Source organism: Oncorhynchus tshawytscha, unplaced genomic scaffold, assembly GCF_018296145.1.
Source record: "Oncorhynchus tshawytscha isolate Ot180627B unplaced genomic scaffold, Otsh_v2.0 Un_contig_5156_pilon_pilon, whole genome shotgun sequence".
Classification (NCBI taxonomy): domain Eukaryota; kingdom Metazoa; phylum Chordata; class Actinopteri; order Salmoniformes; family Salmonidae; genus Oncorhynchus; species Oncorhynchus tshawytscha.
In genome coordinates, this window is record NW_024609079.1 from 1 (window position 1) to 10627 (window position 10627).

General features: G+C 49.3%; 1 protein-coding gene across 1 annotated transcript; it reads right to left on the bottom strand.

The window, feature by feature from the left end:
- Positions 1-81: 81 nt before the first annotated feature.
- LOC121844242 (cleavage and polyadenylation specificity factor subunit 4-like) lies at positions 82-6868 on the bottom strand (the record flags this gene model as incomplete). The annotated part of the gene is given in 4 exon segments (XM_042314132.1): positions 82-177; positions 1555-1707; positions 6200-6250; positions 6429-6868. Coding segments are annotated over 4 exon segments (403 nt in total), but the record flags the coding sequence as incomplete, so codon positions are not given.
- Positions 6869-10627: the final 3759 nt, after the last annotated feature.

Genomic DNA, 10627 nt, shown 5'->3' on the forward strand with positions numbered 1-10627 from the left:
AGAGAAGGGGATAGTGAGAGAGAGGGGAGGGAGAGGGAGAGAGAGGGGAGGGGGAGAGAGGGAGAGAGAGAGAGGACGTACCATGTTTGCAGAAGCCTCTGTCATACCAGGGACAGTCTTTGATCTTAGACTCTGGGTCGATGTGGAGGAACGGACACTCCTTGTTACTGCACTCTCCTAGACACACAGAGACACGCACAGTTAGCAGATACAGATGGAGGCACCAGTAGACAGTTAGCAGATACAGATGGAGGGGGGCACCAGTAGACAGTTAGCAGATACAGATGGGGGGCACCAGTAGACAGTTAGCAGATACAGATGGAGGGCACCAGTAGACAGTTAGCAGATACAGATGGAGGGGCACCAGTAGACAGTTAGCAGATACAGATGGAGGGGCACCAGTAGACAGTTAGCAGATACAGATGGAGGGGCACCAGTAGACAGTTAGCAGATACAGATGGAGGGGGCACCAGTAGACAGTTAGCAGATACAGATGGAGGGGCACCAGTAGACAGTTAGCAGATACAGATGGGGGGCACCAGTGGACAGTTAGCAGATACAGATGGGGGGCACCAGTAGACAGTTAGCAGATACAGATGGAGGGGGCACCAGTAGACAGTTAGCAGATACAGATGGGGGCACCAGTAGACAGTTAGCAGATACAGATGGAGGGGGCACCAGTAGACAGTTAGCAGATACAGATGGGGGCACCAGTAGACAGTTAGCAGATACAGATGGGGGGCACCAGTGGACAGTTAGCAGATACAGATGGGGGGCACCAGTAGACAGTTAGCAGATACAGATGGAGGGGCACCAGTAGACAGTTAGCAGATACAGATGGGGGGCACCAGTAGACAGTTAGCAGATACAGATGGGGGGGCACCAGTAGACAGTTAGCAGATACAGATGGAGGGGCACCAGTAGACAGTTAGCAGATACAGATGGAGGGGCACCAGTAGACAGTTAGCAGATACAGATGGAGGGGCACCAGTAGACAGTTAGCAGATACAGATGGGGGCACTGCAGTAGACAGTTAGCAGATACAGATGGGGGGACACTGCAGTAGACAGTTAGCAGATACAGATGGGGGGACACTGCAGTAGACAGTTAGCAGATACAGATGGGTCACTGCAGTAGACAGTTAGCAGATACAGATGGGGGACACTGCAGTAGACAGTTAGCCAATACAGATGGGGGTACTGCAGTAGACAGTTAGCAGATACAGATGGGGGGGACACTGCAGTAGAGTTAGCAGATACAGATGGGGGGCACTGCAGTAGACAGTTAGCAGATACAGATGGGGGCACTGCAGTAGACAGTTAGCAGATACAGATGGGGGCACTGTGTTGTCTCTCTCGTTGTGATGTGTGTTGTTGTCTGAGGTCTCTTTATGTAGTGTTGTGTTGTCTCTCTCGTCTCTGTTGTTTTGTCCTATAATTGATTTGTATCTTTAATCCCAGGCCCCGTCCCCGCAGGAGGCCGTCATTGGAAAATAAGAAATTGTTCTTAACTGCCTGGTTCAATAAAAGGTGAAATTAACCCCCAGCGACGTACCGAACTTGGAGTAGAAGTAACACTCGGGCATCTTGGTCATGTCGTACTCGTGTAGGAACTCACACTGGTCTCCCTTCTTACAGAGTCCTCTGAGCCAGTGTTTACACACCACCGTCTTCTCCCCACTGATGTGACGGAACGGACACATCCCACCTGCAGCAACACACACACTGGGTCAGTTCCTATCCACACACACACACTGGGTCAGTTCCTATCCACACACACACACTGGGTCAGTTCCTATCCACACACACGCACTGGGTCAGTTCCTATCCACACACAGACACTGGGTCAGTTCCTATCCACACACACACACTGGGTCAGTTCCTATCCATACACACACACTGGGTCAGTTCCTATCCACACACACAGACACTGGGTCAGTTCCTATCCACACACACAGACACTGGGTCAGTTCCTATCTACACACACACAGACACTGGGTCAGTGCCTATCTACACACACACACACTGGGTCAGTTCCTATCTACACACACACACACTGGGTCAGTTCCTATCTACACACACACACTGGGTCAGTTCCTATCTACACACACACACACTGGGTCAGTTCCTATCTACACACACACACACTGGGTCAGTTCCCATCTACACACACACACACTGGGTCAGTTCCTATCCACACACACACTGGGTCAGTCCTTATCCACACACACACACACTGGGTCAGTTCCTATCCACACACACACACTGGGTCAGTTCCTATCACACACACACACACACACACACACTGGGTCAGTTCCTATCCACACACACACACTGGGTCAGTTCCTATCCACACACACACACTGGGTCAGTTCCTATCTACACACACACTGGGTCAGTTCCTATCTACACACACACACACACTGGGTCAGTTCCTATCTACACACACACACACTGGGTCAGTTCCTATCTACACACACACACACACACTGGGTCAATTCCTATCTACACACACACACACACACTGGGTCAGTTTCTATCTACACACACACACACACTGGGTCAGTTCCTATCTACACACACACACACACTGGGTCAGTTCCTATCCCCACACACACACTGGGTCAGTTCCTATCCCCACACACACACACTGGGTCAGTCCTATCCCCACACACACACACTGGGTCAGTTCCTATCCACCACACACACACTGGGTCAGTTCCTATCCACACACACATACTGGGTCAGTTCCTATCCACACACACACATACTGGGTCAGTTCCTATCCACACACACACACACATACTGGGTCAGTTCCTATCCACACACACACACACACATACTGGGTCAGTTCCTATCCACACACACACACACACATACTGGGTCAGTTCCTATCCACACACACACACACACATACTGGGCCAGTTCCTATCCACACACACACACTGGGTCAGTTCCTATCCACAAACACACACTGGGTCAGTTCCTATCCACACACACACTGGGTCAGTTCCTATCCACACACACACACACTGGGTCAGTTCCTATCCCACACACACACACACTGGTTCAGTTCCTATCCACACACACACACTGGGTCAGTTCCCTATCCACACACACACACACTGGGTCAGTTCCTATCCACACACACACACTGGGTCAGTTCCTATCCACACACACACACTGGGTCAGTTCCTATCCCACACACACACACTGGGTCAGTTCCTATCCACACACACACTGGGTCAGTTCCTATCCACACACACACACTGGGTCAGTTCCTATCCACACACACACTGGGTCAGTTCCTATCCACACACACACACTGGGTCAGTTCCTATCCACACACACACTGGGTCAGTTCCTATCCACACACACACACTGGGTCAGTTCCTATCCACACACACACACTGGGTCAGTTCCTACACACACACACACACTGGGTCAGTTCCTATCCACACACACACACTGGGTCAGTTCCTATCCACAAACACACACTGGGTCAGTTCCTATCCACAAACACACACTGGGTCAGTTCCTATCCACAAACACGCACTGGGTCAGTTCCTATCCACACACACAGACACAGGGTCAGTTCCTATCCACAAACACAGACACTGGGTCAGTTCCTATCCACAAACACACACTGGGTCAGTTCCTATCCACAAACACACACTGGGTCAGTTCCTATCCACACACACACACTGGGTCAGTTCCTATCCACACACACAGACACATGGTCAGTTCCTATCCACAAACACGCACTGGGTCAGTTCCTATCCACACACACAGACACAGGGTCAGTTCCTATCCACACACACAGACACAGGGTCAGTTCCTATCCACACACACAGACACAGGGTCAGTTCCTATCCACAAACACAGACACAGGGTCAGTTCCTATCCACAAACACACACTGGGTCAGTTCCTATCCACACACACACACTGGGTCAGTCCCTATCCACACACACACACTGGGTCAGTTCCTATCACACACACACACTGGGTCAGTTCCTATCCACACACACACACTGGGTCAGTTCCTATCCACACACACACACTGGGTCAGTTCCTATCCACACACACACACTGGGTCAGTTCCTATCCACACACACACACTGGGTCAGTTCCTATCCACACACACACTGGGTCAGTTCCTATCCACACACACACACTGGGTCAGTTCCTATCCACACACACACTGGGTCAGTTCCTATCCACACACACACACTGGGTCAGTTCCTATCCACACACACACACTGGGTCAGTTCCTATCCACACACACACACTGGGTCAGTTCCTATCCACACACACACACTGGGTCAGTTCCTATCCACACACACACTGGGTCAGTTCCTATCCACAAACACACACTGGGTCAGTTCCTATCCACAAACACACACTGGGTCAGTTCCTATCCACAAACACGCACTGGGTCAGTTCCTATCCACACACACAGGGTCAGTTCCTATCCACACACAGACACAGGGTCAGTTCCTATCCACACACAACGACACAGGGTCAGTTCCTATCCACACACAGACACAGGGTCAGTTCCTATCCACAAACACAGACACAGGGTCAGTTCCTATCCACAAACACACACTGGGTCAGTTCCTATCCACACACACACACTGGGTCAGTTCCTATCCCACACACACACACTGGGTCAGTTCCTATCCACACACACACACTGGGTCAGTTCCTATCCACACACACACACAGGGTCAGTTCCTATCCACACACACAGGGTCAGTTCCTATCCACACACACAGACACAGGGTCAGTTCCTATCCACAAACACAGACACAGGGTCAGTTCCTATCCACACACACACACTGGGTCAGTTCCTATCCACACACACACACTGGGTCAGTTCCTATCCACACACACACACACTGGGTCAGTTCCTATCCACACACACACACTGGGTCAGTTCCTATCCACACACACACACTGGGTCAGTTCCTATCCACACACACACACTGGGTCAGTTCCTATCCACACACACACTGGGTCAGTTCCTATCCACACACACACACTGGGTCAGTTCCTATCCACACACACACACTGGGTCAGTTCCTATCCACACACACACACTGGGTCCGTTCCTATCCACACACACACACTGGGTCAGTTCCTATCCACACACACACTGGGTCAGTTCCTATCCACACACACACACTGGGTCAGTTCCTATCCACACACACACACTGGGTCAGTTCCTATCCACAAACACACACTGGGTCAGTTCCTATCCACAAACACACACTGGGTCAGTTCCTATCCACAAACACACACTGGGTCAGTTCCTATCCACACACACAGGGTCAGTTCCTATCCACACACACAGACACAGGGTCAGTTCCTATCCACAAACACAGACACAGGGTCAGTTCCTATCCACAAACACACACTGGGTCAGTTCCTATCCACAAACACACACTGGGTCAGTTCCTATCCACACACACACACTGGGTCAGTTCCTATCCACACACACAGACACATGGTCAGTTCCTATCCACAAACACGCACTGGGTCAGTTCCTATCCACACACACAGACACAGGGTCAGTTCCTATCCACACACACAGACACTGGGTCAGTTCCTATCCACACACAGACACAGGGTCAGTTCCTATCCACAAACACAGACACAGGGTCAGTTCCTATCCACAAACACACACTGGGTCAGTTCCTATCCACACACACACACTGGGTCAGTTCCTATCCACACACACACACTGGGTCAGTTCCTATCACACACACACACTGGGTCAGTTCCTATCCACACACACACACTGGGTCAGTTCCTATCCACACACACAGGGTCAGTTCCTATCCACACACAGACACAGGGTCAGTTCCTATCCACAAACACAGACACAGGGTCAGTTCCTATCCACACACACACACTGGGTCAGTTCCTATCCACACACACACACTGGGTCAGTTCCTATCCACACACACACACTGGGTCAGTTCCTATCCACACACACACACTGGGTCAGTTCCTATCCACACACACACACTGGGTCAGTTCCTATCCACACACACACACTGGGTCAGTTCCTATCCACACACACACACTGGGTCAGTTCCTATCCACACACACACACTGGGTCAGTTCCTATCCACACACACTTGTAGAGGAGGCTGTAGTAGTCACATAGAGAACTCATCACCGATAATACTCTCACCTTTGAGACAGGCAGCTCTCATGAAGAACTCACACACAGCAGCCCCGGACTCTGCACAGACACAGGAAGTTACAATACATAATCCTCAAACTCTGCAAAAACACCTAACAATAAAACCAGTTTAGAAGTTAGCTAGCTAGCCAAGTTAGCTTAGCTACCATGCTAAAACTACAACAGTACCTAGCTAACGTTAGCTAACTGGCTAACTTAGTAAGTAGCGACTACTTACTGTCCATCCCGGGGAAAGGGAGAGGCTGAGCCCCCAGCTGCTGCTCCACAGCTATCTCTAGATCAAACTTGATGTGGTCCACGGTGGCTATCAGGTCCTGCATGATGGCAGGTCTCACTACGCTCCGACCAGACAGAAACAGGCTAGCCTAGCCTAGCCTAGCCTAGCCTAGCCTAGCTTAGCAGTCTAACGGCAGTTAGCAATCAGCTAATCTGTGAAATCTCGCTTTTAGTAGCTGATATATCAACCATAAAAAGGCGTGGGAGCTAGATTGCTTTGTCTAGCTAATTGTATATATTTTTAACGTGTAGAAATCAACAGTGGGAAAAGTTAGATTAACTAAGACAGGTCTTGTTGATCTGCCATCTTGTTTCTCCTGCCTCCAGAAGGCGGGCAGGTTGAACTCTAACCTTTGACCTGGAGGGGGGTTAAAAGGCCGACTAATCGATCTCTGAGAGAGTCTGGATGTGAACTTGCCAGAAGATGCCGACCCTATAATTACGCTTGTTTACACAGAGCTGCACTGGGGTCAGAATGACACCATGGTTACATTAAGCTCCCCATTGAGCTAGTGTGAGATATGGGCTGGAAAAGGGTAACGCAATGGGATAAGCCACCATACTCCAAATGCAGTTAACCCACTGTTCCTAGGCCATCATTGAAAATAAGGATTTGTTCTTTAACTGACTTGCCTTGTTACATAAAGGTTAAATAAATAAAAATATTTAAAAAATTCACACTACTAGTTTTCCAGGAAAACTGCCATTTGTATCCTCATGCGGTAGCCACCGCAGCCATTTTGAAATGCGTCAGCCAATCAGCTCTTTTGTTGTTCAACACCAACATGTCATTTCATGATGGCTGCTGTGAATACTGCTAGTTAGCATGAGGGCGAAGAGGGACGGTTTTTTCTGGGGGGGTAAGCGGTATTTCAATCTTCTTGGTGGAGCAGTGAGGATGAAGGTAACATTTGGGTGCAGTGGCATATCCCATCCCCGTATCGAGGTACGTTTCTCAACCCGTATCCCATCCCGTATCGAGGTACGTTTCTCAACCCGTATCCCATCCCGTATCCCATCCCCGTATCGAGGTACGTTTCTCAACCCGTATCCCATCCCCGTATCGGTACGTTTCTCAACCCGTATCCCATCCCCGTATCGAGGTACGTTTCTCAACCCGTATCCCATCCCCGTAACGTTTCTCAACCCGTATCCCAATCGAGGTACGTTTCTCAACCCGTATCCCATCCCCGTGCAGGTACGTTTCTCAACCAACCCGTATCCCATCCCCCATCCGTTTCTCAACCCGTATCCCATCCCCGTATCGAGGTACGTTTCTCAACCCGTATCCCATCCCCGTATCGAGGTACGTTTCTCAACCCGTATCCCATCCCCGTATCGAGGTACGTTTCTCAACCCGTATCCCATCCCCCGTATCGAGGCACGTTTCTCAACCCGTATCCATCCCCGTATCGAGGTACGTTTCTCAACCCGTATCCCATCCCCGTATCGAGGCACGTTTCTCAACCCGTATCCCATCCCCGTATCAACCCGAGGTACGTTTCTCAACCCGTATCCCATCCCCGTATCGAGGCACGTTTCTCAACCCGTATCCCATCCCCGTATCGAGGTACGTTTCTCAACCCGTATCCCATCCCCGTATCGAGGTACGTTTCTCAACCCGTATCCCATCCCCGTATCGAGGTACGTTTCTCATCGAGGCACGTTTCTCAACCCGTATCCCATCCCCGTATCGAGGCACGTTTCTCCACGTTTCTCAACCCGTATCCCATCCCCGTATCGAGGCACGTTTCTCAACCCGTATCCCATCCCCGTATCGAGGTACGTTTCTCAACCCGTATCCCATCCCCGTATCGAGGTACGTTTCTCAACCCGTATCCCATCCCCGTATCGGTACGTTTCTCAACCCGTATCCCATCCCCGTATCGAGGCACGTTTCTCAACCCGTATCCCATATCGAGGCACGTTTCTCAACCCGTATCCCATCCCCGTATCGAGGTACGTTTCTCAACCCGTATCCCATCCCCATCGAGGTACGTTTCTCAACCCGTATCCCATCCCCATCGAGGTACGTTTCCAACCCGTATCCCATCCCCCTATCGAGGTACGTTTCTCAACCCGTATCCCATCCCCGTATCGAGGTACGTTTCTCAACCCGTATCCCATCCCCGTATCGATCTCAACCCGTATCCCATCCCCTGGCGTTTCTCAACCCGTATCCCAAATGCGTTTCTCAACCCGTATCCCATCCCCGTATCTCACGCTGGCGTAAAATATCAACAGCAATAAGGTTTTTAATGTTATTTGACTATTTGACCCACAAGCCAGCCAGTCCTTCATCACTCAGAAGAAAAGGAAAACTCAACATACTGTTAGAATCTGGTATCAGGATAAATATCACAATTAGTCACCGATTGTATACTATGTATTTTTTATTAGCTAAGTAATAAATGCAACTTTCGTATATACGGGCTCACTGTAATACCACGCAGGGCAGAACAGGGAACTGACTGGATGTACGTAAACAGTTGTTCTTATATTGTGATAGACATTGTTCCAACCCGTCTGTTGGCCTATCACAGTAGAGACTGGGCGTGGTTTAAACTTGCTCAGCCTATTGCAGGCGCTCAGGCAGGTCCCCGCTTCTTGGAGTCCTCCCTCCATCGATGTATAGATCCTTACTGTTCTGGTATCGCAGCCTAGTTATAACAGTTGCTCAGTTCCTGCTATTGTGTTGTTCAGTATTTTTCCATCTCAGTTAGACCTCGTGATGACCACCCCTCCCTATACCTGATTAACCACAACTTTGTAAGATACAGCAAGTCACACCATGTGCTCAATATTGTTACATACAAACACAAGGACAAAGCATCTGCTGGGCTGTTATCTACAGTTTTGCAACATGCAGGTCACACCATGTTACTCAGTTCTTGTCACACACACACAAACAGACAAGTAGATGTAGCAAGCAGTTGTTTACTCTCATGATGATGCTCAAGTGCACAAATGCAGATACTTCACACAGCCAACATCAGATCATATTTAATCATATATATATGGTAATGGCTATAATGTAAAATACCGGATCCCACAATACTGCCGTATCTGTTAACCAGCCTAGTTCCAGGGTGCGCATGATTTACATCCTGGGGTAGCCCGTTTCACCCAGGAAGGGATCTTGTTTTTTATTGTCAGGGTTTAGATCTTTAGTGAGTGTATGTCAGAGAACACATGATGAAATGGGCACAGACAACAGCACAAAGGGCGAGAAGGCCGAGACAATAATACATCATGCAAAGCAGAAACAACTGACAGTAAGAGTGTCCATGATTGAGTCTTTGAATGAAGAGATGGAGATAAAACTGTCCGGTTTGAGTGTTCAAGTGTCCATTAGCAAGTAAAATCACTACCTACTTTACCCCCCCCCCCTAACTCCTCTCTGTCTTCTACACTGAAATCCTCCTCTCTGTCTTCTACACTGAAATCCTCCTCTCTGTCTTCTACACTGAAATCCTCCTCTCTGTCTTCTACACTGAAATCCTCCTCTCTAACTCCTCTCTGTCTTCTACACTGAAATCCTCCTCTCTAACTCCTGTCTGTCTTCTACACTGAAATCCTCCTCTCTAACTCTCCTCTGTCTTCTACACTGAAATCCTCCTCTCTGTCTTCTACACTGAAATCCTCCTCTCTAACTCTCCTCTGTCTTCTACACTGAAATCCTCCTCTCTGTCTTCTACACTGAAATCCTCCTCTCTGTCTTCTACACTGAAATCCTCCTCTCTAACTCTCCTCTGTCTTCTACACTGAAATCCTCCTCTCTAACTCCTGTCTGTCTTCTACACTGAAACGACTGGACAGGAGGAAACAGAATACACCACTTTTACATCCTGTTATCAGATGGGGCGGCAGGGTAGCCTAGTGGTTAGAGTGTTGGACTAGTAAGCGGAAGGTTGCAAGTTCAAACCCCGAGCTGACAAGGTACAAATCTGTCATTCTACCCCTGAACAGGCAGTTAACCCACTGTTCCTAGGCCATCATTGAAAATAAGAATTTGTTCTTAACTGACTTGCCTAGTTAAATAAAGGTAAAATAAAATGTCTAGGATGGAGAAGAGAAGGGGATGGAAGAGGAGGCCAGAAGAGGGGCGGGACCCAGGGTTCCAGAGCATCAAATTCATGA